Consider the following 26,439-nt stretch of genomic DNA (forward strand, 5'->3'; position numbering starts at 1 on the left):
TCACTGCATAATATACACACTTTATTTATGAATTTGTATGTATACAGACTTTCTATACACACATTACCTATATAATAAAAATGTACATGTGTATACATGGTCGTATAAATATAGAACTGTAGAAATCTTAGAACTGATCCTGTCTATTCACAGCAACTCTTCCCGTGGGACCACTTTGTTCGAGTAGCCGTCATTTGAGACTTGGACAAAAGGGGCAAGTGTCATTTGTGTTGGTTTGTGCCCAGAATTTGATGCACTGGAAGAAAGAGAATTAGTCAAGAGCCACTGGCACAACTCAAAAGTGCTGTGAACGTAGCGTGGCGTTACTTTTCCAGAAGTGATGGCAAAGGGCATCCGTTTTATGGGATGGCTTATTTGCTCCTTAGGAACAGCTCAGTCAAACGGTCACTGGGACAGGGGAGCCCTTTTCAACCGAGCTCCTGTACACAGGCCTGCAGTGCACCAGCAATGAGGTGAGAGTGCAAGCTTTCTCCATCACCCTGTGTTCTATAACCTCCCAGACTCTCCTCCTCCAGGAATGCAAAAGGCCAAGATTTAACCCTCCTAAAAATGAGCACAAGCTCCAAGGCCGAATAAGGATAGCCTTGTTCTTAAAGCCACCACCAAACGGCCATTCAGGATGGCTCAGATAAGAGCAGTGGGAAGTGACAGGACACAGAGAAGTCAATTGATTGATCATACCTTTCTCCTGGCAAAGTCTCCATACAACAGGAACTCATTACATACGGCCAGGGACCCAGGAAAGGAATCTGTACTGGGAACCATAATTAAGAAACACAGAAGATGTACGTAGCAAGGAAGGACTTACCTCCTTGTGCAGCACATGTGAGCAGGCCATGGGATGAAGGTCGCCGGGCTGTACAAGCTTCTGGCACATGAGACATAGCTTACAGGCAGCTGGGGTCTGGATCAAGCAGCAAGGGAACACAAAACAGACAGTTAAACTACACAGATACACCTGCACATATTCAGTGTTGCAGCTACTGGTCTTGCCAGGGGCCCCAGTTTGCCCAGTTCTTCCCTCTGCACACCAATCCCACAGCATTTTCTCTCCTCCTTTGATGCAGAGCACAGAAGAACCCATGCTTCTAACCCTCCCCCTTCTAACCCACCAGCCTGAGTAGCTATGCGAGGAGAAAGAGAGGTAGGTCCCTGCTTCACCAGCTCATCCCTTTGGCCACTTCTCAGAAGGCCTCCCTCTCCAGCTGGCTTTCCCTGGAGATGGTGAAGTGCACTCAGAAAAAAAAACACAAAATCTTACATGTGATGCTGTTCCAGGGTAAGCTACCTGGGCTGGGGGCAGGAACATTGGCGTGCTGATCTGAGGCAGTGGAGCAGAAAACATGGGTGCCCTGATTCGACTGAGAGGCTGTGGGAAAACAAACCAGACATATCAGAAATGTGCAGAAGTAAAGTACAGTTGTGCTACTCTAAGTTACCTTTGGGAAAAATTGCTCCCCTGGCATACACAACCCAAGCTTGAGCTCTGTGTGGTCCCAACAATGGGCCCCATTCAGCTCAGACTGCAGGGAGCCAGGGAACAGGAGCTGCTCGCTTCTCTCTGCCACCCAGAGGAGCTGCTCGCTTCTCTCTGCCACCCAGGCTCCCTTTCCCTGCAGCCCCCTGCCAGAAGCCTGGCATGCCCCCCAACACCACCCCAAGAATCCTACCTGAGCCCCAGCTGCTGCCCGCTCCTGCTGCTCCGCAAGCTTGGCTGCCACCAGCTGGTTCAGCTCCTCCATAGTCAGACCCGCCATTGTCCTCCGAGCAGTCTTGATCTGCTGCAGGATGTTGGTGAGCTGGGCCCTGCAGAACAGTAGCCTGCTAAGAGCTCCCACCCACCACCAGTGAGCCAAGCAGTCTCCCCACAAGGGACCCCTCCATCAAAAGACCTGCAACAGTGCTCCATGTGAGACAGCCACCCCAGCACCAGGGGAGGGCTGTATCACAGCAGAGGAATATGTGCTCTCAATCATCCAAATGAGATGCATCACATGCTGAGCTTCTGTCCCTAAAACAGCAGGAAGTGAGGGAAATCCCAGCTGGAGCAAGAGACAGTGCCCACCTGTTACAGCACCTCAGTAGAGGAAGGAGAGCTGTTGGCTGCTTTCAGGTGTCAGTGCTGTCTTTTAACTAAAGCTCCAAATCTTTCTTACTGACAGAGAGCACCCACCCCTTGTCTTCAGACTTCCCTTATGTTTCTCCAGACCTCCCAAGCTCCAGACAAGCTTCACTTCCCCTTATCCCAGCTCACACCTCACCCACACGTTTTCACTCCCAGGGAAGAACACCATGAGACACTTACTTGTTGCACTGGGGAAATCGAGTCAACAACTTCTCCAGCAGCTTCTCCAGCTTATCTGCTGGCTGTGGCCTGTGAAACTCCGGAGTAACCTTAACTCCTCCCAGGCCTGGTGGAGGAGGGATGGAGGCTGCAGGAGTCATGTGAGGACTGTGTGTGCCAATAAGCGATGCCACGACGGGGCTGTTTCTTCCTTGGGATGCAGGCAGCGGTGGGGAAGGCTGGTTGGGTCTGGAGATTGCAGGGTTCAGGAGAGGAAAAGAGAGTGCCCGAGGATCAGCACTTGGCATGACCATGGGAACAGGAACCGGTCCTATGGGAAATGGGAGCCTGGGAGTAAGGGATGGGTTGGGCTGGAATGCCGTCAGCATGAAATCTGTCTGAGAAAGAAAAACAGAGGGGGAAGAAAAGGCTGGTTAGAGTAAATCCATCTCAAAGCACAGCTGAGCATCTTCCTCCCTAACCAGACAGAAGCTGAGCTGAGCCACAGCCACTGGCCATTACACTTCTCGTGGCAAGTGAGGGCCATGCAGCCCATTCTCATCAGGGGCAACAGGTGAGTCCAGAGAGACAGCTGCCTCAAAGGACAAGCAGAGAATTCCAAAAAGTATAATCCTACAGAGTTCCCTTTTATGGACTCAGCATAGACATTGCCAGTTACAAGCCAGCAAACAGGCTATTCCCAGAGCCTCACAGCAATCAAAGCTTGTATTTGTTAGACTGGAGAGGCACTCACTTCTGAGGGTGGAGGTGGCAGTGTTGGGGTTGGGATCTGTGGGAGGCTGCTCAGCTTCGTTCCATTTCTCACCATCTGAATGTGGTCATTGAACTGATCCTAAAAGAGAGAAAAGAAAACAGGCATGTTTATCAAAGCCTCCGCCTAAAGAATTTTGGGGCTCTGAATGCCTAGAACAGGCAAATTCCCCTGGCACTGTTGCCTCAACAAAGCACTCAGCCCCAGAATGGTTGCAGGCCCCAAAGCAGACATGGCTTAGTTTTGCAGGACTGAAGAGAATGAGAAAGGACCTGGAAGGAGAAACAGAGTAACTGCCTCTGTTATTAACCCAACACATTGCTTTCATATCCACATGGCTTATCCACATTCATGAGTCTGAACGCAGGCAGTGCTCTGCAGCTGTTCACAAATGCTGACTGACTGTGCTATGCTTTGGGACACAAACCTCTTTGCTGGGTCTTACTCTTCTCCCAAAGAGAGTTGCAACTGAGCACATGAAGTAGCACTGATGGGAACCACGCGCTCAAGCAGGGAGCTGTCTGACAGGAACTTACTCGGACACTTTCCTTAGTCATTCGTATCCTGTTCAGCCTCATCTCCCACTCCTGCTTTGGCCTCATGGTCTCCAGTGTTGGTGGTGCAGACCTGCAAGAACAATTTAACATTCCCTCTTGCAAGCATGCTGTCGCTGGCAGCAAAGCAGGAGCAGCTGGAAGCAACCAATTCCCCAAGTCCTTCTGCTTTCCCCTAACAGGGGTCCCCTCTTGTGGCTGGGGAGGAAAAAAATCTCAAACCCAGAGGAGGAATCCTACAATAGTGCATGGTGCTACCACAGTACAGACTGATCTGGTGCACACAGACAAACACTACAGTCAATACTGTGCCTACACAGCAGATGAGCAGTAACAGGAAATGTGTAAGCACAGCCAAATAACTCCATCCCGTGACATTACTGAATCACATTAAATGAATAAAGGAAACTGAACCACTCCAGTCAAATTGTCAGAGTAAGTAGAGGGAGAGGAGTTAGGCACATAGGTACATTCAAATTACCCTTTCATTTCTGAGGCTACAGTGACTTACTTGAGGTAGGTGAGGTGCAGCTCTGCTTCTTTTTCTGCTTCTTCTAGTTTCAACACCAGCAGCTCCTTTCGGCTCTCCAGGGACAGGATCTGGCACAGAGGGGCCTCACATGAAGAGCAGTTTCTGTATGCCCTCATTTCCTGCTGCAATACCCTGACCGTGATCTCTTCACTAAGCACCACATTGTATGCACTGGGGCATCAATCCCAACTAATGTTTACTGCACTGACATCTGCTTAACCCTTTTCTTGCTCTCATGCTCTTAAGCTGCTCTTAATTTCACAGAATCTGTCATTAATGATCCAGAATCTCAAAAACACACCTGCAAACTAGCTGAAGAGGAAAAAGTCATCTACTAACCTCTGCTTTCCAGGCCCGTTCTGTCTCCTCGAGGATGTTCCTGTTGATCTCATTGTGTTGGTTCTTCAGCTTATCTAGCTCCATCTCCCATAGCTGCCTGCAGGCAGAAACAGAACAAGTCTGCTTCAGCACTGGAATCACTTGAAAGAAGAAATCCGGTAAACTCCCACAAAGCCAATTGATCCCTGCAACTCTTGATGGAGTGGAACTGTGGAATACTGGCAGCTTCCAGACCGTGACACCAGACATTTCCCAAGGCTGCATGAGTCAGAATCCCAAGAGTGAGCTGTTGCAGAGCATGCAAACAAATACTGTGCAAACACAAGCGTACAGTTTAGCAAAGAGGGGAGGAAAGAACTCCCTTCACCAAAATTCTGGCCAGCTCCAGGAAACAGTGCACAGTTCTGGGAAGCAACCTGAACTAATACGTAGATGAAAGTCACTCTAGTCCTGAAGAAATAGGAAGATGGCCCTCTCCACCTGTGACTGGGTTTGGAACTTCTCTGTGCAGCATTAAAATACCTGAAATGTGTCCAGGTTTAAAGTAGTTGGGCAGTTGTAGGTAACAGCAGGAAGAAATAGATTTGCCTGATTTTTTAGGAAGCTGAAATTCAGTCAGAAGTAGCAGCTACAAGCTGAGTCAACCCATTAGGCATAAATTCCAATCTCATGGGATCTTTATGCCACAAGTATCAAGAACCCTTCTTGAGACCAGGATCAAAGAGGATTTAATTCAGAGGCCGTGGCACAAACCTGCTGGAAGGGGAGATTAAACCTCTAGAATGTATAACTGGACAGCACTGTTAGACCACCACCTCCAGCCTATCCCACAAGCCAATCCAAGACAAAATGACCAGCAGTACAAGAATGTTCAACAACATTAATCTGGTAACAGATAAAAGCCTTACTTTTCATCAGACTGCTCTGCAATCAGAGAAGCAATCTTGTTTTCCTTCTCCTCCTGCTCCTTCAGCAACCTGCACAAGAATAAAGAACAGATGGAGTCACCTACTGCAAAGGTGTCACACAGTCACTAGTGCTACGCTTCTCACCTTTCCACTGTGTATTTGCACAGCTGTGTGCTCAATCTCACAACACACTCTGAAGACCAAATTATACATTACGTGTTTGAAAACAAGCACTACCATCCTCAAGAGCAAAAATTTTGCTGTCTCACAATAGTGAGCAAAGACTGTGGCTTTTATCCAGGATCCAGCACAGGGAACTGTGCCTCTCTGACAGTGTGAGCTTTGCAACAGTTCATTCAGGGAGAAAAGAGCTGAGTACTGGGAGTCATTACTAAAGCAGCTTATGCAAAAATGTCACTTAGCCTCAAATTAAAAAGTCAGATCTCTGAGACATCACAGAACAGCTCCATAAAAGTGCCAATTCACCATTCAAAGGAACCTGAAGCTCTTTGCCTGCTTTACAACCCTTCTGAATCTGATTCTTTGCACAGAGCATGATGCCTACCTGAAAGCAAAGCATAAATGATGCAGAGTGTTTCAAACCATTAGGCACAGGTAGGCTATTTGAGCAGGAAATTTACAAGAAAATAGGAATTTTACAACAGGAAACACTGAAATTTACTACAGGAAACAAGACACTGCCACTGCCAATGAACTGTCCTGCTTCCTGCTGAAAGGCTCTGCATTCTGAAAGACAGAACACAGAGCACAGCGGAACTGCCAAGTTCTGTTTGCACATACACCTAACAGGTAAAACCACCACATCCTGCTCAAATTTTCTTTTTGGGATCATGTTTACATGCTCACAAAAACATGTGCTTCTTCCAAAGGTTTAAAGTGATCCTCTTTTACTTAGTGAGGTATACAGCAGAGTTAAATTATACTTTCCTTCCTAAAAAAAGAGTTGCTTTTTCATACCAGTACCTTCTGCCTTTCTCACAGAGTTTCTCAATTTCTGCTTTCAGATCCTGCTCTTTCTGCAGGAATTCCTTCTTCTCTTTCTCCATCTTCTTCTTTGTCTCTTCCCGCTTGATCGTAACTGCCTGAATTGCTTTCAGAATCTCCTATAGTAGCATAAGCATTACCCAAGTAAAGAGCAAAATCCTCAAAAAGCAGTTTTTGTTGTTTATAAAGTCATTATTCTCTTAACAAACTTGGAGAGATTTTAAGATTACAGACATAAAAATCTTTCTTTTCAGTTCATAGAGCTTATTATAAGGCAACCCAGGAGACAGACAGAAGGTCAGAATTACAGGTTCTCCCGTCTCCTTATGAGGACTAGTTCTAGCTGATGAGCCACTCATGATACCTTTTGTGTTAATCTGAACTCCACAGAGCTAGCTGTGAATCATTCATTCAAGCTAGGGACCCACTGGCAACAACTAGAGACATCTAAATAACGGCACAGAGATAATTCTCACTTCACACCACTCTGCCCATCAGTTTCCTATGGAAAAACTCTTGCATGTGTTAAAGAGATGTTGTAAGACCATCAGATATGCAAGATGCTTCACAGTTCTAAACTGCTCAACACCCAGATCTGAGCAGGAATCAATCCTTAATGCTGTAAAATACACTTTTAATACAAGGAGAGAACTGTCGTGCTGCATGTCACTGCCACTTCTTACAACGCTTTGCACCTCACTGTGCTCCTCAGCACAGGCCCAAATCAGCCCACCTCAAACACATAACTGGCAGGGTTAACGGGCACGATAAACAGAAAGCAGACTTTGCTAATTACCTGGTGGTTCTTCATCTCTTCTTCCCTCCGCTGCTGGAGCTGTTTGAGCTGCACCTGCAGCTGGTTCTCCACTTGCCGCTGTTTGTCCAACACCTCTTGGTACCGTTCCTTTAGCAAAGCCCTCTCAGACATCATTTTGTCCTGCAGCAGAGAGCAGAAATTCAAGGAGAACCCTTCCCCTCCATCACACCACAAAGAGCGTGGACACAAACAGGAAAACTCAGCAGAACAGTATACAGAAGCCCAGTGGATGCCAAGGCTTAAGTTGTGCAGAACCATGGCTTAATGACTCCCACCATCAAAGCTCACACTCTATAGGTCAGAGAAGACAAATGGCAGCGCTGCCTGAAGCTGCAGCCAGAGCTGCATTTCCTCTTCTAAAGAGGACAGCTCAAGAAGCCAAAGCTGGTATTTAAAGGGGGAAAAAAACATCCTGTGCTGTGGGAAGGGCAGGGGAGGCAGCACCAGGATGCCTAGTGCCAGGAACAACTCTGCCTCCAGCTACCTCGTATACACTGCTACAATTTCACCATAAAACATCCTGAGAGCATTTTCAAATCGCCTGGGATGCCTTGATAGTCAAATTAGTGAAATGTAGTGAGCGGTGGAGGGAAATGTTTTTCATGGTTTTCTTTTTATTTTTTAAACAAACCAGATATTTAGAAAAAACCAAACCAGCAATGCTCCACTTAATACAGAGCCAGAAACAGACCAAGATTCACACCCCGTATTCACTGAATTGCCAAGAGGATCTTTCTTGCTCATACATAAGACACATTAGAGCTACCAAGTCCCACAGATGCTACCCCCACCACCACTGCTCTGCAGCCTTTCAGAACTCGGATCGCGTTCCTGACTGCTGAAGCCCCACAAGAGCTTTCTGAGCACCCATAAGTTCCCACAGCTACAAGGTACAAATCGCCCCCTGCAGCCGCGCTGTGGGAGCAGGAGCAGCAGAACCCCGACCTACCACAGCGCTTCAGTACCCACCAGGTTCTTCTCAATGTCCTGATCTGTGTTCGCATCCGTGTCGGCCGTTTTGAAGTCAGTCTGTAAAGGTTGACGGCTCCCATTAGACCCCCCCACAAACACCCCGACCTCCCCCCAACCACCTCCAGCGCCGGAGGCATCCCAAAGCCACAGCTCAGAGCCGCGAGGGGCCGCTCCCCGCCAACACACCGCTTCACTCCTTCACCTAACAGCTGCCTCGGGACGCCCCTCCCCACCAACCCACGTTACATCCCCGGCCCGGCGCTTCTCCCCCCCGCCCCGCGCCCACCTGCACCGCGATGTTCTGCGAGGGCTTCACGGCCGCCTCCTCCGCCTCGTTCTCCTCCGCCTTCCCCTCGCTCTGCCCCGCGGCCTCCGCGCCGCCGCCCGGCCCGCGCTCCCCCTCGCCTCCCGCCGCCTCACCGGGGAGGGCCGCGGGCTCCGCCTCTCCACCAGGCGCCGCCTCGCCGGGGCTCTCCGGGGCGGAGAGGCTGTGCGAAACAAACAGGTCACCCGCCGCCATAGCCGCGACGCGGCCCCTCCGCCCGGCCCCGAGGCCTACCTGGCGGGCGGCGCGGCGGCGGGGCCCTCGGCCTGCGCCTGCTCCAGCGCCATGGCGGCCCGACCGGAGGCTGCGGCTGGGCCCGGAGCGGCGCCGCTCGGCCCGCGCACCGCCCGCCCCGCCCCGCCTCTTCCTGCCGCCGCCGGAAGTGCCCGCGGCGATGGCGCCCCCCTGCGGAGCGGAGGCCGCGTCGCGGAGGGGCGGGCGCGGACGTGACGGCGCTGTCAGAGGCCGCGGGCATCCGGCGGCGGAGCACCGGCGGCCCATGAGGGGTGAGCGGGGCCGGGCTGCGGGCTCGCGTCGCTCGTTGGGGCCCGGCACGGCGTCCGCGGGGGACGGGGAGCGGCGGGCCGTGGGCAGGGTTTGGGCGTCCGCCCGGCCCCGCTGTACGGAGAGGGCAGGCGGGGCGGCGGGGCGCGGAGCTGGACTTTAGCCTGGTGCGGCCCGGCGGCGTTGGGTGCCGGGTGGCGGCCGGCAGCGAGGCCTGGGGGTGAAGCGGGTGCGCGACGCGGTGAGGTGGGTTTTCCCTGCTGCTTTCCTGCAGCACAGGGCAGGGATGGGCTGAGCGCTGCCTGCTCGGGGCCTGCCGGCGCGGGATGTGAATCACGGAATCACAGAATGGTCGGGGTTGGAGGGGACATCAAGGATCACGAAGCTCCAACCCCCTGCCGCATGCAGGGCCACCAACCTCCACATTTCATAGCAGCCCAGGCTGCCCAGGGCCCCATCCAACCTGGCCTTGAACACCTCCAGGGATGGACGGGGCATCCACAGCCTCTCTGGGCAGCTGTTCCAGCACCTCACTGCTCTCATAGGAAAGAACTTCCCCCTGACATCCAACCTAAATCTTCCCTCCTTCAATTTAAAACCATTTCCCCTGGTTCTGCTGTTATCTACCCTTTCAAAGAGTTGATTCCCCTCCTGTTTGTAGGCTCCCTTTAGGTACTGAAAGGCTGCAATGAGGTCAGTGTGGGAGGGAGGAGACCTGGACAGTCAGTACAAGAAAGACAGGGAGCTTTGGAGAGGTCCAGAGGAGAGCCACAAAGATTATCAGGGAACTTGAGCACCTCCCCTGTGAAGACAGGCTGAGGGAGCTGGGCTTGTTCAGCCTGGAGAAAAGAAGTCTGTGGGGTGACAGATAGTGTTGAGGTGCTGGAACAGCTGCCCAGAGAGGCTGTGGATGCCTCGTCCCTGGAGGTTTCAAGGCCAGGTTGGATGGGGCCCTGGGCAGCCTGGTCTAGCATTAAGTGAGGAGGTTGGTGGCCCTGCATGTGGCAGGGGGATTGGAGATCCATGGTCCTTGAGGTCCCTTCCAACACTGGCCATTCTGTGATTCTGTGATTCTGTGACAGTGCCAGGGATTGGCAGCAAACACAGCTGAGACTGTGGCACCTGCACCGGAAGTGCTGGAAACAGATCTCACCGTTCCTCTTTTTTGTCACTGTTCTTTTTTTTTCATCAATATTTGCCTTTTTGGGTTCTTTTCCAGCCTGCCTGTCTGATGCCGCATCGGGAGCGCAGGTCGCCGCGATGGAGCGCAGGAGTGCAGGCTGTGCGCTGCATCCACACGTGCCTTTGGCTGGGTGCTGCCTGGATCCCCTTCGTGCTGTCCCACGGACTGAGCCGCAGCACGGAGCTCGATGATGGCCATAGTGTGGCCCGTGGTCACAGGGAGCTGGCGTGGGCCGTCAGCTTGGATGTGCCGGAGGAGGAATTGGAGCAGCAAGCGGAGCAGCTGGCCCAGACCGCGGGGCTGGTGAACATGGGCCGCATTGGGGAGCTCAAGGGCCATTACCTCTTCTCCTACCGGCCCGACAGCCACCCGGCACCTGAACCCGAAGCAATAAGGAGATCAGTGGACACTTTGTTTGCACAGCACGACAGCGTGAGGTGGCATTCGGAACAGAAGCTTCTGAAGCGCTCCAAACGCAGCCTGCACTTTAATGATCCCAAATACCCCCAGCAGTGGCATCTGGTGAGTGGTTTTTGTGCCGCTGCCCTGATGGCAATGTGGGGCCCTTTGTGTGGTTACCAGTGAGAAGTCACGTGGGCAAAGCAGCAGCTGTCTGTGCTTGCAGCAAGGAGGAAGCAGGCTGAGAGCTCTGCATGCTCACCCTTTTAACGGGAGGAGCACCGTGCTGGTGCTCTGCTCTGTGGCTGAGCAGCTGTTGCACACGGGCTGCATAAAAGCAATCTTTAGCGACTGTTCTTGACACCTCCCTGCACTTACCCTGGCCCTGTGCAAAAGGTCCCCACTCTCAGGGCTGACGCGCTGCTCTTCCTCATGCGCTGCTCTCACTGTCCTTTCTGCTGCTCAGAACAACCGCAAGAGCCCCGGGAAGGACATCAACGTCACCGGCGTGTGGGAGCGGAACGTGACGGGGCGTGGTGTGACGGTGGTGGTGGTGGATGATGGCGTGGAGCACACCATCAAGGACATACAGCCAAATTATGTGAGTGCCAGGGCTGTGGATGTGCGGGACAGTGGGCAGGTGGTTGGGTGTGGGGGCACCCCGGTGGTGTCTGCTCATCTGTGAAAGCAGATGCCTGAGGAATCCCAGGCATTTATACAGAGTGGATGGAGCAGTCCTTGAGAGCAGCCCTGCAGAGTAGGACCTGGATCCTGATGGATGAAAATCTTGAAAAACTGAACATGAGCCAGCAGTGTGCTCTTGCAGCTCAGAAGGCAAATGGTATCCTGGGTTCCATCAGAAGAGCGGTGGCCAGCAGGGACAGGGAGGTGATTGTCCTTCTCTACTCTGCCCTTGTGAGGTCCCACCCAGATCTGGAACTCCCAGTACAAGAAAGACGGAGAACTGTTGGAGAGGGTTCAGAGCAGAGCCACAAATCTGATCAGGGGGCTGGAGCACTTCCCCACAACAACAGGCTGAGGGAGCTGGGCTTTTTCAGCCTGGAGAAAAGAAGGCTGTGGGGTGACCTCATTGCAGCTTTTCAGTACCTAAAGGGAGCCTACAGACAGGAGTGGAATCAACTCTTTGAAAGGGTAGATAACTGCAGGACCAGGGGAAATGGTTTGAAGTTGAGGGAGGGAAGATTTAGGTTGGATGTCAGGGAGAAGTTCTTTACTGTGAGAGTGGTAAGGTACTGGAACAGCTGCCCAGAAAGGTTGTGGATACCTCTGGAGGTGTTCAAGGTCTGATTAGACAACTTGGTCTAGTATTAAATGGGGAGGTTGGTGGCCCTGCCTGTGGTGGGGGATTTGAGCTCCATGATCCTTGATGTCCCTTCCAGTCTGGGCCATTCTGTGGTTCTGTGATTCTGAGTTGTGACTGTGAACCTGTTTTCAGAGCCCAGAAGGCAGCTATGACTTGAACTCCAATGACCCCGACCCCATGCCTCACCCTGACGAAGAGAACGGCAACCACCACGGTACTCGCTGCGCAGGGGAGATTGCTGCTGTGCCCAACAATAGCTTCTGCACAGTGGGAGTTGCCTATGGGAGCCGCATTGCAGGTAGGTGCAAGCTGTGGCAAAGCAAGCTGTGCACTGAGTGTGTCTGCTCTCCCCAAGTGCTGCTGGGGCACGGCCCCTCGGAGAAGTGGCTCAGCCCAGGTGGCTGTGAATCAGACAGGGCTTGCTGAGACTGGTTCCTTCCTTAGAAGTAGGGGCTGGTGTCTTCCTCAGCTCCTCTCCAGAAAAGCCTGACAGCGTGCTAGATGTGTGCTGGGAGTTTCCAGAATATTCACCACACAGCTAAGCAAATATGTGCCACAATGCACAGACATGTCCACTCCACTGCAGAACTACAGGCTGCATCTGGAGGCATTGGAAAGCACATGTCCCCGAATACACTGCATTCCCCTTGGGTGCAAAGTGCTGCACATCTGCCCTGTGCAAAGCTGGGGAATGTGCTTTGGTTGTCTCTGGAGCTCTCACTTTCCTTTGCAGAGGGAAGTGAGATTTCTGTGCCTGACATCCTTGGCAGCGCTGCTGTGTGATTCTCTCCACACCCAGCAGATGGTGCCACATTCCCTGTGACAAGCACCAGCCTCTTGTGACAGCCCTGATGGGGAACAGGGTGGGCCCAAAGGTGTCAGCAGGGTCCCGGAGGCACAGAGCTTCCCAGGCTACTGCAGGCGGCTCCACACCCCTGCTTTGCTCGTGGCTTCCCATTGGGATGCTTCCAGAGCAGCACAGCCCTGGTCTCCAACCTGCCAAAGAGACTGCAGACAGAAGTTGCTGGTGAAATCGGCCTGGTAGGAGAAGAGATCAGCTCAGTAGTTTAACTGTAGCACTGTGAATGCAGCAGTAGGAAGGGGTTAGCTCAAGCTCACTGGGGCAGGACCCAGCATTTCTTTGACCTTTGGCTCTCCAAATGTGTGCCTGACTTTGCAGGGTGAGTGCAGGAGGAAAGCCTTGAGCTCTGGGATGGCACAGGGAGACATACCATGGCAGCATGGAAGTGCTGGAGCCAGCACAGTGCCAGCTGGAGCAGGCAGAGCCAGCACATCCCTAGCTGGGCTGCTCAGTTCCTCCACAGAGCAAGGCTCAGATGTGGCAGTAAAAAGCCACATGCACTATGCTGGGCAGGAGCTGAGATGGGTGGGCAGTTACACTGTTTATAAATAGTCTTAATTGAGATGTGTGCCTGGTTTCCATTTGTAACATTCTTTGCCAGCCGAAACTGTGATGTAAAACTGTAGTTATTAAGGGTTAGGGTCAAGGAAAACTCAGCACTGAGCTTTTGTTTATACTGCTGTAGAGGTCCTGAGCACAGTAATTGAGGTGTATTACGTCTCTTGTACCCTTTCCTCAGTCATCAAGCATGCCACCCATCCCAAAGCAATGCCTGGCCATTTGGTGGCCTGGAAGGGGAAGCAATTGCTCCAGGTAGGGACTAACCCTGAAAAGAAGTAATAACATGGAGCAGTGCTCTGGGCAAGGATGTTGTGGAACACTTAGGAGTGAGTCTAACTGGTGTTCGGTTGTCCTTTCCCTATCACCAACTTGATTCTGGCCATGGGACTGGAGTACTTGCTTAGCAGAAAAGCTGTGTCTGGCAGAGGATGTGGAACTGAGCGTGAGGATGTGTCTGCAGTTCCAGATCTTGACTTCAGTGTGCCCCTGCAGACTGATCCCTGGTTATAGTTCCAGGAGATCTGGTTCAGTCAGGCTGGGAGTGCAAGCGTCCCTCATGTGAACCCACTGAGGAATTTGTTCATGCTGTTTACACAGCTTGCTTTGATCCCCTTCTGTCACGTTCATTGTCTTCTGTCTGCAGGCATCCGAGTGCTGGATGGGCCCCTCACTGACAGCATGGAGGCCATCGCCTTCAACAAGCATTATCAGATCAATGACATCTACAGCTGCAGGTGAGCCTGCGGCACCTCTAGTTGGGAAGCTTTCTTTGCATTACTCCAACACCGTGTAGCTCCTTCTGATGGCAGACCATAACAGGAGGAAGTGTTGCTGTCTGTGACTCCTGTTACATCACAGTGTCTCTCTTTGCAGCTGGGGTCCAGATGATGATGGGAAAACTGTGGATGGCCCCCATCAGCTGGGAAAGGTACAAAGCAGTTCCAGCAGCACGGGTCGCCCCTGGCCTGGCCCTGCAGTGCTGGTGGTTTTTTTTCCTGCCTGAGCAGGCAGTGTAGGTTGTTGCTGTGGTGCAACACACAATTGTTGGCTCCCATCGCTGCCAGCAGAGGTGTTACACATTTGTGTGGTGGGGAGAGGTGACGTTGCTGTGGGAGGGCAGTGCTGGATGAGCTTTCCAAGGAGAGGCTGGCTGTAGCAGGAGAATACTGTTTTGCAACCTGTGGTGTTATTCTGACACCTTTTTGCAACCAAGGGATGCTCAGGGTGCTCTCAGCTCAGACCAGGCATTCCTAGCATTAACAGCTGCCTGCAAAAAGCTTCTGCTGCAGGATGCTGCAGTGAGGTCTTGCTGCAGGGAGCCCCAAAACTGGCTCTGCGTTGCTTGTGGGATGTGGTTCTGCTTAATTTCTCTTTTGCTTGGCAGCCTCCTGCTGTACTTTTCTAACCGTGAGACAGCTGTTTTGTGCCATTCAGAGCAATACCTGGGGTATCAGCTTGAGGTGACAAATTGTTTCCAGTTATGCAGTTTGTTCTCTCGCTGCATGCACATACTGCAGGAGGAAGCTCTGGGGCACAGTATGTCAGGTGTACGTCAGGGCTGAGGCCTTGTAGAGGAGCAGAGAGCCTCACTCAGCAGGTTGCTGGGGAAGGTAGCACCTGCAGAGCTGTCCCCTCTCCACAGGCTGCCCTGCAGCACGGTGTGATAGCCGGCCGCAGGGGCTTCGGGAGCATCTTTGTGGTGGCCAGTGGCAATGGAGGGCAGCACAATGACAATTGCAACTATGATGGTTATGCCAACTCCATCTACACTGTCACAATAGGTGAGTGTCCATGTCTTCTGTCTTGCTCTTTCCCAGAGAAGGAGAAATTGTTGCCTGCATTCAGACTTCCATCACCCAGGCTGTGAAACCCATGCTGCCGTGTTTGGGGAATGACTTGAAACTCAGCATTCCCACTATGTGTGTTAGAAAAGAAACATCTAATCCATTTTCTTGAGGCCAGAAGCTACATGGGGGGTAGAAAAGCTGTTTAATATTAAGCACGGTGAAAGGTTGTTTTTAGTGGCTGCCTTTCCTGTAAATCTTCCAGCCTTGGAAAAATACAGACTTGGGTCTGGTTTCCTTCCTCAGCTCCCAGGAGCAGGCCCTGTCAGTGCTCTGTCTCTGCTGGCAGTGTTTGCACTGAAAGCAGTCCTGGTGCCGAGGGAGAGCATGTGGGGTTAGGAAGCCATATGCACCATTGCCTGACCCTCCTCCTGTCCACCTCTGCACCTGGAGCTCTGGAGGGTTAGAATGTGCTCAGGGCTTATTATTGACAAAGCCAGGTATCTGCCTGGAGCAGCAGACACTGCAAAGCAGCAAGGCAACCATCCTGCCCTCCCCTTCTTCCTCTGTGTCTGGAGAAGGGGGGAGTCCACCCGCAAGTATAGACCATGGTAGCAGATGGGGATGTGGAAGAAGCACAGCTAGCAGAGCAGGTCCTCAGGGGCTCATCACCTTGCAATTTCAGTGGTTAAAGTGAGACAGGCTTCATATGGTCACTGCCTTTTGTTTTCCTCCAGGTGCAGTGGATGAGATGGGCTCCATGCCATTCTATGCTGAGGAGTGTGCATCCATGTTGGCTGTGACCTTCAGCGGTGGGGACAAGATGATGAGGAGTATCGTGAGTACCACGTGAGGCACATGTCTTCCCCTGGGCTCTGCCAGCTGCAGGGCTGTAACAGTCCAGCACAGACCATGGACAAGGCTCTGTCTCTTCCGACTACCACGCAGCTGCAAGGCAGGGAATTATTATGCTTTTTAGTTGAGTCCTACATAAATAGTGGTCTGAGCAGGAGATTCCTGTTTCTAGCTGTTCCCACTGCTGTCACTGTCTGTCAGCAGGTAACTTGCAGTGCTGTGGTCCTCTCTCAGCTGGGGTGTTCCCTGGCATGCTGTGTTCCTGGCCCCATGTGCAGATCCTGTCTGCGTCATTTTTGCCTCCTCGACTGCAGGCAGGATCCAAAAGGGACAGGGACTGCCTTGTCTTATCTCCTGCCCTGTGCTGCTGGGAGCTGCAGGGAGACATCTTCTGGGACAGGGGCCACTTGGGTGACCCCTGAGAAATTCCTCTGCACTGTGTCCCTGGGAACGTCACCAGGAGCTCCCTCAGTGACAGCTGGAAAACAAGCTGCATCCCATCTGTGTGTACCTCTCTTGAACAGCAGGGATGGAGCTTGGAGCCCTGTAGGCTTTCCTGAGGGCAGGGGCCAGAGTGGTGGTGGGGTGTCTGCTATGGCTGCATCATGTCCTGTCACCTCTGTTCTGCATGGAGAGCCAGGAGCAACATTGGTGTCATTAAGCTGCTTGGCCACAGCTCTTCTGTTCTGGCACATGTGCGTTTCCCAGCTGAATATTTTTTTTCTGAATATTTTTATCAGCTTTTCCTTTTTTTGCCAAAAAATGACTTCTTGTCAACAAAATGTCCTTTTTCCCCAAGCCAAGCAGCCAGGCCTGTTTTCACCAGCCCCAGGCCTGACCCAGCACGTTCCTGCCAGGACAGAGATGCACTCAAGGAGCTGTCAGGCTAGCCAACCCCTATGGCTGTGTGCTGGCTCTGTTCTGTGGTGCTACCAGGAGCTGCAAAGCCCAAGCCATCCTGGGGTGTCCCATTCCCAGGGCAGACAGAAGAGAGATGATCCCATGAGCAGGGAAGTGTGGCTGTGGCACTGTGCCTGATTGAGAGGTGCTGAATCTGGACTCGTCAGACAGGCTTGCCCACATGTTGGGTAAACTGGGAGAACAGGGAGAGCTTGGGAGAGGAGCACAGGGAATGGGAGAGCCTGGGCTTCTCAGCTGCCTACCTGAGACTCACAAGCCCTTCTGCATTTCCTCTCATGGTCCAGCAACAGGGCAGATCTCACTCGCTTATTTGAGCACAGCACAATCTGCCCAGAGCAATGACTCAGCTCATGCAGCAGGAAAAGTAAAACCCAGAATGGAGCTCATTTTTTTTAGTATCAGAAATAACTTCTGTTGTCCCATGCTGGTTTGGAAATTCGATGCTAGGAAACAAGGTAACAGCAGCCAAGTAAGGTCTGTACTCTGAACAGGAGCTGCTGTACTTTGAGTTACAAGTCTTTGGGTTTATGTCCAGCTGCCCACAGCCTGCTGGTGGTGAGGTAGCTTTGGAGGTCTCAGATGCCCCTTCATTTTTAATACTGACAATGATGTGGCAGCTGGTATTCCATCAAGGAGCCAGAAGGAGAGGCTGTGCAGAGCCTGGGAACGGAGTATGACAGAGCCATCCTTTCTTTGCATTGATGCGACTGCCCCTCTATGAGCCCCTTTCTTGTTAAAACCTGCACACCCCTTTTCATAGTCTCCTGCTCTTAAGTGCCCTGTAACCGTGCTTCAGTGATGTCAGGGTTAACTTCTGAGCCATCTGCTGGCCTTTTTTCTTTTACCAGTCTGTAAACTTTGTGTGGTTTCCTTAATGGGAAGAATTTAATACAGCTTCTGGCACGAGCTGTACTTCCTACTGAAAATTTATTCTGCTCAGGGTGTTCTTTGTAGGACGTGCAGTGTCCGAGTGCTAACTGAAGTTGTTAACAGCTGACAGAATGGTATGGCATCAAACATAGAAGGAAACAAAAAGTGCAGCTCTTGGCAGTGCAGTCTGTCTCCCTGCTGAGAGCAGAGGGAGACAGACATTTGCAGTTTGCAAGGAGATGGCATAATTTGGGAACCTCCCAGAGCCTCTTTTGAGGCTCTGTGTGCTCCTGCACAGCCCAGTAAGATCCCTCTGCAGGCATCCTGTGGTTCTGCGGTTACAGCATGGTCAGCAGGGAGGATAAACCAGAGTCACACAAGCACTGTATCTGCCTTGAGCTTCTCCTCAAGTTGCTTAGTTCAGGCCCAGTTCCTCCCCCTCTCCAAAGGAAGCTATCTGCATTCTTTGATTTACAACTGCAATGTGTTATCCCTGAAACAAGGGTATCCCAGGAGTCTTTATGTTGAGTTTGAGTTCCCTATAAATAGTTTCCCTCTTAATCAGCTCGTTCAAATTGGTATTTGAGTCCTAATTGCAGCATTTGAGCATGGTGTGTGTGTGCCTGTCTATGACCAGTGCAGGTTTTCATGCGTGGGAGCAGAGCTGAGAGATGTCACCTCCCAAAGCCCCCAGGGAGGTAAACTGAAGCCATCTCATACTGGTTTCAGTACCCAAGGCCTGGCCAGGAGCTGTCTGGGAAATGTTTGCAGGCTTTCCAGCAACTAATCTCTGACCCTCTCCCCCTGCTGCTGCCCCGCTCTTGTTGTTGTTCTGGTCTAGGCTGAGGGAGGATGATGGGATCTCTGGCTGCCCCTCCTGTCTCTGAGCCTGATCTCAGCAACCACAGAGAGAAGGAAAACTTGTGCTCTGCAAATTCCTGCTTGCTGGCTGGGGGGGAAGCTGCTGGTGCGGAAGAGACTGCTGAAGACAGGCAGATTAGTGGTGGTTGATGCAGGCAGGGGGCTGAGGACCAGCTCCCCACATCTGTGTTCTGAAGGGCAAGTCGTTGGGCTTACAAAGATTTTTCTCTCTTATTTTGTGTAAAAGCCTTGTATGTGGGGAGCTGAGTCTGGATGCTGGTGCTGGCACGCTGTGTTCGTGCTGGGGCACTGCATGGTGCTCGGCAGCATGTGGGGCAGTGCTTTTCCCTGCCTGTGCTGTCATGCTCTGAATCCTGCTCCAGCATCCCAATGCCAAAATGCTTTCTCATCCGTTCACCTGAGACAGATGGAGTTGAACAGACATTTGTGGCTGGGCTGGCTACCTGGGAGAGCGGGGACCTGCACTCCTGGCTGCACAAAGCCTGCTTGTAGCTGCCATGGCATCAGTGCCGCAGGGGCTGGTTTGGTTCCTCCTTTCCTGGGACAGTCTGCACAGCCCAGGCACAGACACCTGGGAGTGGAAAAGGTTTTCACCATCCTGAGCAAAGAATAATCTGGAGTCCCAGTGGACCCTGGCACTGGAGGAGGAGGCTGGCTAGGTGAGCCCGTGCCTGACTCTTTCTTCCACTCCCAGTTTTTCGGAGCCCCCTCTTCATTTTCCCAGCCAGCCCTTGGAGGATCTTTTCTTCCTCACCAGGTTTGTGGTAGAGCAATAGCAATTGCATCATTACTGCTGATGGTAACGTACAAGCAATAGATGAACACTGCAGGGCTCTCAAGAAAACCTACCAGCTTGCGTGCACCATCCTACACGCTGCTAGGGGTGCTGATGCAGTAAATTAGGGCTCTTGCTTCCACATAATGCCCACGGGCTGCTCTCACTTTGCAAGCTCTCCACCATCTGCCTTCTCTGCCAGGAGAACAGCTGCTAGGCATTGCTCATTTCTTAGCTGTGCAGAGGGCAGAGCCCCAGAGCCTCTGCCTTTTATACCATCTCCATAGTGTGAGGAGTAGTGCTGAACTCTGGATGTCCCTCTGGAGCAACTGAGCCACTGTCCTGTGTCCCCAGGGCTAGTGGTTGTGTCTCAGGCTGAGCATGGGCTGCCACGAAACAAGTGGCATGAGAGCACGGCTCAGTTGCTCCCAATCCTAGCCCAGGCACAGCAGCGTGGCAAAGATTGGCCTGACAGGGAGTATCTCTCCTCTGTCTCTGAAGGTGACGACAGACTGGGACTTGCAGAAGGGCACAGGATGCACGGAAGGCCACACAGGGACGTCAGCTGCGGCTCCGCTTGCTGCAGGGATGATTGCTCTGATGCTGCAGGTGCGGCCGTGCCTCACCTGGAGAGATGTGCAGCACATCATTGTCTTCACAGCCACCAAGGTGAGCCAGCCGCCCTCCCTCCTGCTGCATCTCCCACAGCTTCCTTCCAAGGATGCTTCAGGATAGCCGTGGTCCTGCAGTGCACATTCTTGTTTATGTCTGTCTGCCCCTATATAAATCTCTCAGTTGTCTGGCTCCCAGCAAATGGATCGCGTTTTCCCCTCACCCCATGTTCCTTCCAGGAATGCAGCAGAGGCATTTTCCACTGTCATGATAACAAATGGGGTATTTGCTCCAGGAGTGCCTCCATCTGTACAGGTCTTCCACGGACTCACCAATGCTCGCCTGCAGACCCTGGGAGTGTGTGAACATGCAGTGTGCCTGACACACGTCCCCAACGTGCCACCCAGCACTGTGCAGTGGGAAAGCGAGGAGCTCTGTCCTGCTCCAGCCTTTCCTTGTATTCTCCAGAGAGCTGAGCTTTTGGAAACAGGCATAACAGAGAGCTCAGTGGCAAACACAGCCTTTGCTTTTGCACAGCCCTGACTCCAGCCCAGTTCCTGCTGACATGGTGGAGCTCCCAGCAAAAATCTGGAGTGGGAATTGTTGGAGCTTTTGATTCCAAAGGAGAGGGCTCCTTGACAACCTCCAGGGAGCAGGAATCTATGTCCAGCTCATGCTGTATCTAAGAGGAAACTCACTTTGGCACAGGGCAATGTTTTCCACAACTTCAGGCCAGCATTGCCTGAGCAGTACAACCTGATAAATGATGGAATACAGATCCTTCTGGCCTGAGTCTTGTTGATTTAAAGGACTAGGTTCCTTCTTCCCAAGGCTTCTGCCATTCCACAGGCCGTGGCTTGGGTGGCAGGGAGAAAGGAGCAGCTGGGATGTTTCAGAGCAGAGGCATTTGTGCCCTTTAGTGCTGTTTGATTTCCTTTCTGAGGAGCTGGGAAGCTTGTTTGTCCTGGGACTCGTTTCAAGCAAAGGTCAATCCATTTCTTTCTAACAAGGTCATATAGGTTTGCCTCCCCACTCTGCAGGAAATTTCTGAGCCTTTTTTCCTTCAGACCCAGTTCCTTTGCTCTGGGTTTGCAGGGCTGCCAGGGTCCCCCAAGGTAATGAGTTCTTATTTCTTTTCAGTACGAGGATCGTCACGCCAAGTGGGATGTCAACCGGGCCGGCTTCAGCCACAGCCACCAGCATGGCTTTGGCCTGCTCAACGCCTGGAGGCTGGTTAACGCTGCCAAGGTAATCCTGCCCCTGTCCCAGGTGTGCTTCAGAGGCCCCTAGAGCAGACCTACCCCAGCAGCAGGGACAGTTCCCTGTGCTGGCAGCACAGTGTGGTGACACTGTTGCAGTGCAGGCCAGCAGTGAGGCTGTCATCCTGCCGGCCCTCACTACAAGGCTGCTTTTGGTATGAAGTCATGAGGCTTTCGGCAATGCCTGAAACCTGCTGCCGAGCTGCTGCTCTCTCACAACTATATATAGCCATGGGCGAGAACTTTCGCTCGTGGGAGACGACAGCTCTGATTCATGGCTTGGGGAGATTTGTCAGCAACCCCAGCACCTTCCCCATGCACACCATGCTGCAGGGAGGGCATAATGCTCCAAGAACTGGGTGTTCTGAGCTGGCAGCTCTGTGTCCAAGGGCCGCTGTGGTGTGCTGTGGTCAGAGCAGGGACATCCCAACCTCTACTCCCTCATACCACCAGCTGCATGGAGACCAGAGCACTCCCCTTTGGCTTTTCATCCTCACCCACCTACAGAGTGCTGTGTGGCTGTGCAGGGTTGCTGCCTGTTGCCAGCAATGCTCAATCTTTCATGGGATTGTACGGTATGCTCTTCTTCCAGGGCTTTGAGTCCTACCCTGCTGTGCTGCTAAAAACATAACAGCTCCAAGTAACTACTCAAAGCCACTCATCACAAAGTGATGGAGACAAAACCAGAGGTGCTGTTTTCCTGGAGTCACAGCCTCTCCATCCCACAGCAGAAGCTTTGCTTCTGCTCTTAGACTCATGGGCACTCTTCCCCAGCCCTGCGCTGCTTGTCACTGCCTGGATTTGCAAGCTGGGCCCATATCTGCACACAGGACGGATGATATGAGTGGCTGGCAAGAGTGATGGGAGATGAGGAAGTGGTCATGCAGGGAGGAACCAGGCTCATACTGAACCCTTTTGCCTTCCACCTGGCAGATCTGGGAATCTGTTCCATACCTCGCCTCATATGTCAGCCCGGTGCTGAAGGAAGGCAGGAGCATCCCTCTGCTGCCACAGGAGCTGGAAGCCACGTGGAATGGTAAGAGCAGGTGTGGTGCCATGTGGCAGCGTGTGCTGTGCTGAGGCCTGAGAGCATGTCCACCACCTATGGTGCAGGGCAAACCACAAAGAGGTTAAGTGCTGGCCTGCCTGGCCCCTTCCCTGTCTCTTTCCGCTGCCCCTCCCCACAAGACCTGTTTCTGTTGATCTGCATGCCCTCCCTGCTCCCCATGATAACTCCATCCCATAGATTGATGTCTCTGAGGAGCCAGACAGGCTTTAGTGCACTGGGCTGCGCTGGGCAGCAGCCAGACCTGTTCCTCTGGCTTTGACCATTTTAGGTAATGCTCCAGCTCCTGACTTGGCCGGCCGCTGTCCACATAAACAAGGCGATGCTCAAGCTGCTACCAGTGGAAAGCAGAGCTGGGCTTTGCCCTGCACCCTTCCCACCCCCAGCAGCACCCAGCTCCCTGCTGACCCCCCCCACTGCCCTGGCTGCAGCCCCTGGCAGGGCAACTGGCAGTGGCCAGAGGCTGTTCCCCAGGGCAGAGTTCCCCCAGGAAAGAGTGGGGAGCTTAGCAGCCCAGCACCTCACTGTTGATCCTCTCCCTTCCCTCCTTGCTGGCCAGCTGGGAGATGCTGGGTGGGTACAGGTTGTACGCTCTTCCTCTGTCCTGTCCCCAGGCTCCCTAACTGCCCTGCAGGCACCAGCACTGCAGAACCCAAGGAGTGAGAGGGTGACCGCAGGGGTCTGGCAGCAGGGTTAGCCCTGCTGTGCCTTGGAGACAAGGGCCAGGGCTAAAACTGCTCCTTTTGCCCTAAATGGAATTATGAGCTGAAAGCTGAGCAGCTGCAGCTTTGGGAAGAGGCAAAAAAGAGGCAACTGGGAGAAGTATGTGCAGAGGAATGTACAGCCAGGGGCACTATGGTCCCCCAGGTGCTGCAGGCTGGCCCAGGGTTAACCCTTTCCCTATGTGGCCTCAGGGAGCACACTGCAGTCCTAGGCTGTGCCTGCTGTGCCCTTATAGGAGGCTGCAGAGTGCCCACCTGCTGCTTGGCTGGGCTGCCCTGAGGGGGCTGAGCCACTTGATACAACCTGTTCTGAAGTGTGCCAGGATTTCTTCTTCTATAATCAGTGGCTTCAGGGCTGTGAGCATCCATGGAGCTGTGAATAGTTTGAGACTGGAACAGGGAGTCTGGACACCTCTTTCCAAATCTTTTCCAAATGGCTCCTGTATAAGCTTTGGTTCAAAGTAGCCTCTGGGGCTGCTGAAAGCTTGCACAAATCCAGGATTGATAAGGGGCAAGGTGTTATTTCATTGCAGTGTTCAGAGCACACTGGGTGGGCTGATGAGCCTGCAGGCCCTGAGTCAGGGCAGGGGAGACCCTTCTTGGCTCCGGGGGGAAGGCAGCAATCAGTGTTTGTGTCCTTTTGTAGTCACCACCATCGACTTACAGCTCTCTGGCATGAGAACCCTGGAGCACGTGGCAGTCACTGTCACCATAACGCACCCCCGCCGCGGCAACCTGGAGATCAGGCTCTTCTGCCCCAGTGGCATGATGTCCCTGATAGGAACCACCAGGAGCATGGACTCGTAAGCACTGGGGGAACAGAGGCTCACACCACAGAGCAGGACACCCAGCCCATCTGGCCCCGAGCAGGGAAGTCAGGGCCCGTGTCCAGCCCTGTGTCTCAGGCTGCTTTACAAACTCATGGTTCATTTCTCCCACTCTCTGGCAGGGATCCCAATGGCTTTGCTGACTGGACCTTCTCCACGGTTCGATGCTGGGGTGAGGAAGCACAGGGCACGTACAGGCTGGTCATCAGGGACACCGGTGAGTCCTGCTGCTGGGGTGCTCTCGGGACAACAGCTGGGACTGTGGCTGAGATGGGAGCAACCCCTCTCAGAGCCACTTGGCCAGGGTGTGCACCAGTACCACTGTACCCTGGCTCCCTGCCGTGCCCTGGGGAGCTGCCAGCTCAGCACCTGGGCTGCAATAGGTTAGCCTGATGCATTGCCAGGTGGGAGTTCCCTCTGGTCCAACTTGTTTTTTCCCCAGGAGATGAGAGTCTGAGGCCTGGGACCTTGAAGCAGTGGCAGCTCACCTTGTATGGTTCCTCCTGGTCCCCAGCAGAGATGAAGGAGCGGCAGAGGTAGGAGACCACAACTCCATCTCAGTAGGGATACAGGAGCTGGAGGGCTAAGGGACGTTACAGAAGTCTCTGAGCTGGAGCTGCTTGACTGGAGCAGTGCCATCACGAGGTACAGGGCAGGGCGAGGAAGAGGGGCTGCAGCTCAGCAGCTGTCACCTAGCACAGGGTTGCCCTCAATAGATGGCAGAGGTCGGTCTTGGGCTGCATAGAAGAGCCTTATTGCAGAGCTGGCAACCCTCAGTGGTGTGAAAGGTGCTCCAGAGCCTTCACAAGCATATGAGATGCTCTGTCGGGAGTCATGTTTGCGTGTGGGACCCTCAGCAGGTGCCTCTGTCTTCCAGACTGCTGGAAGAAGCCATGAGTGGGCAGTACCTGAACAGCAACTTCTCCCTGCCCTGCCCTCCAGGTCTGGAGATCCCTGAGCAGCAGCACTACACCATCACAGCCAACACACTCAAGGTGAGCCTGCCGTGGACTGCTGGGAGGTGTGGGGCAGGCCAAGGAGTCACTGGAGAACCTGCATCACTGATCCTGCTGGTGCTGGGCCCTCTGCTGTGGGATGTGCCAGGTGACACTACGCAGCTGTGGGTAGTTGAAGGGTTTTGTGTCTAAAGGGATTTCCTCCTCCACAGACCCTGCTGCTGTTGGGATGCTTTGCTGTGTTCTGGACTTTCTACTACATGCTGGAGGTTTGCCTGAGCAGGAACAACGTGGGGCTTGACCTGACCTGTCACAGCTCCACTGCCTGCAGATGGTACCGGCAGAGAGGGAAGCACAGATCCCTCGAGAACGGGCTGGAGATGGAATCCGTGCCACTCTACAGGGAGAAGGGAGTCGAGGACATCGAGGTGGAGTGTGAGCTGCTGGAGCCTGCCCAGGAGGATGCAGGGGAGGAGGGGTCCTGGACCCCCACCCGCTCCAAACTTCCCGCTAGTGGCAGAGCTGCAGCCCCCGCCACAGCAGGGTACCTGGGCAGGGAGGCAGCAGCTGAGCTCCTCACAGACGACAGAGAGCTCCAGACATGCTAGCAGGGGATGGGCTTTGGGCTGCGTCCCCCTACTCGGTACGTCCATCCTGGGCGCGGGCAGCAGAGACTTCCTGAGCCACCAGGGACCATTGTCACTGTGTCCTGTGGAAGGTGCTGTTGGAAGTGGCTCAGAAACATGGAGAAATTCTGCTGGCAGCGGGAGAGGAGCTTTCCTTTCCCTTGCTCTGGAAAACAAAGCAAGCCTTAAGCCCATTCCTCGAGGCTCCCTGTCCCCTGTGCTCTGGCCCCGCCACATTGTCCTCTCCAGCAAGCACACACGCAGTCGCACGCTTGGGGAGACAGAAGGCAGCAGAGCTTCCACACCCATCCTGGTTATGGGGTGCAGTGAGAAAACAGGGCAGAGTGCACTGGGTGCCACCTCTGCCACATCCCCTGTGCCTGTCCCGAGCTGCACGAAGGGCAGAGGGATGGGATGTCCCTGCCTGGGGACCTGCTGCAGCAAACAAAGCAGCCCCTCGCTGGGGTTGTTGCGCTCTCGCTCGCTGGGGCACGAGCCCATGCTGGGAAGGATGGGACTCCATGCTGTGCCTGCTTTGGGCTGGGAATGGGAGGACGGAGTTGCTCTGGCAGTGGCTCATCTGCGAGCAGGGCTGGTTTGTTCACGTGTCTTTGGATTCGCTGGTTTATTTTTTTAAAGCTGGGGGTTGTTTTTTAAACAGCAAAGTCCTATTGTGTAACTTTCCAAATAAAGCCTTCTAAAAACCCTCCTCTCCCCACTCCATGACTCCTCTGCCCTCCCAGGCCTTGCTTGGGTTGGGAACCTGCGTCACGCAGTCCCGGGGCTGTGGAGCTGCCTTCCTGGGTGCCTATAGCCCTCTGTATTCTGCTTCCCTGCAGCTTGGGCTGCTCCTGGTAGGGTGAGCGTGGGCCTGGGCAGGTGGAAGAAAGAATGGCAGCAGCCATTGGGAGAGTGTAGAGAC

At 53.3% G+C, this 26,439-nt stretch overlaps 2 protein-coding genes across 5 annotated transcripts; one reads left to right on the forward strand and one right to left on the reverse strand.

Moving 5' to 3' along the window:
* On the reverse strand, positions 1–8,853 carry RNF214 (ring finger protein 214). 4 transcript variants are annotated; one of them, XM_031599899.2, is made up of 15 exons: positions 8,764–8,853; positions 8,491–8,692; positions 8,202–8,261; positions 7,212–7,352; positions 6,395–6,534; positions 5,411–5,479; positions 4,503–4,599; positions 4,143–4,231; positions 3,614–3,704; positions 3,060–3,158; positions 2,327–2,703; positions 1,692–1,827; positions 1,283–1,390; positions 830–925; positions 1–256 (listed from the first exon to the last, which is right to left on the reverse strand). In XM_031599899.2, exons 1-15 carry the CDS (start codon positions 8,814–8,816, stop codon positions 191–193), a joined length of 1,824 nt encoding a protein of 607 aa, XP_031455759.2. In that variant the 5' UTR covers positions 8,817–8,853; the 3' UTR covers positions 1–190. The 4 variants fall into 4 exon arrangements, with proteins under 4 accessions (XP_031455759.2, XP_089979489.1, XP_089979490.1 ...); XM_090123363.1 differs by having other exon boundaries at positions 1–925; XM_090123364.1 differs by lacking the exon at positions 8,202–8,261 and having other exon boundaries at positions 1–925.
* Positions 8,854–8,954: 101 nt separating this feature from the next.
* On the forward strand, positions 8,955–26,226 carry PCSK7 (proprotein convertase subtilisin/kexin type 7). The gene is made up of 16 exons (XM_031599895.2): positions 8,955–9,035; positions 10,253–10,738; positions 11,082–11,216; positions 12,072–12,237; positions 14,006–14,096; positions 14,236–14,290; positions 15,005–15,143; positions 15,884–15,984; positions 19,951–20,118; positions 21,202–21,309; positions 22,254–22,356; positions 23,755–23,911; positions 24,058–24,152; positions 24,378–24,471; positions 24,813–24,930; positions 25,104–26,226. Exons 2-16 carry the CDS (start codon positions 10,265–10,267, stop codon positions 25,497–25,499), a joined length of 2,400 nt encoding a protein of 799 aa, XP_031455755.2. The 5' UTR covers positions 8,955–9,035; positions 10,253–10,264; the 3' UTR covers positions 25,500–26,226.
* Positions 26,227–26,439: the final 213 nt, after the last annotated feature.

This window comes from Phasianus colchicus, chromosome 23 (genome assembly GCF_987193195.1).
Source record: "Phasianus colchicus chromosome 23, bPhaCol1.hap1.1, whole genome shotgun sequence".
Classification (NCBI taxonomy): domain Eukaryota; kingdom Metazoa; phylum Chordata; class Aves; order Galliformes; family Phasianidae; genus Phasianus; species Phasianus colchicus.

What these genes read in the sequence shown, in the direction of transcription:
- RNF214 (XM_090123363.1), bottom strand. Translation starts at nt 8,816, where the DNA reads ATGGCGCTGGAGCAGGCGCAGGCCGAGGGCCCCGCCGCCGCGCCGCCC. An exon ending in AAGAGATGAAGAACCACCAG is followed by an intron (nt 6,535 to 7,211) that starts GTAATTAGCAAA and finishes ATGCTACTATAG; the next exon opens with GAGATTCTGAAAGCAATTCA. An exon ending in GCAGAGCAGTCTGATGAAAA is followed by an intron (nt 4,600 to 5,410) that starts GTAAGGCTTTTA and finishes TTCTGCCTGCAG; the next exon opens with GCAGCTATGGGAGATGGAGC.
- PCSK7 (XM_031599895.2), top strand. Translation starts at nt 10,265, where the DNA reads ATGCCGCATCGGGAGCGCAGGTCGCCGCGATGGAGCGCAGGAGTGCAG. An exon ending in ACCCCCAGCAGTGGCATCTG is followed by an intron (nt 10,739 to 11,081) that starts GTGAGTGGTTTT and finishes TCTGCTGCTCAG; the next exon opens with AACAACCGCAAGAGCCCCGG. An exon ending in ACCACCAGGAGCATGGACTC is followed by an intron (nt 23,912 to 24,057) that starts GTAAGCACTGGG and finishes ACTCTCTGGCAG; the next exon opens with GGATCCCAATGGCTTTGCTG.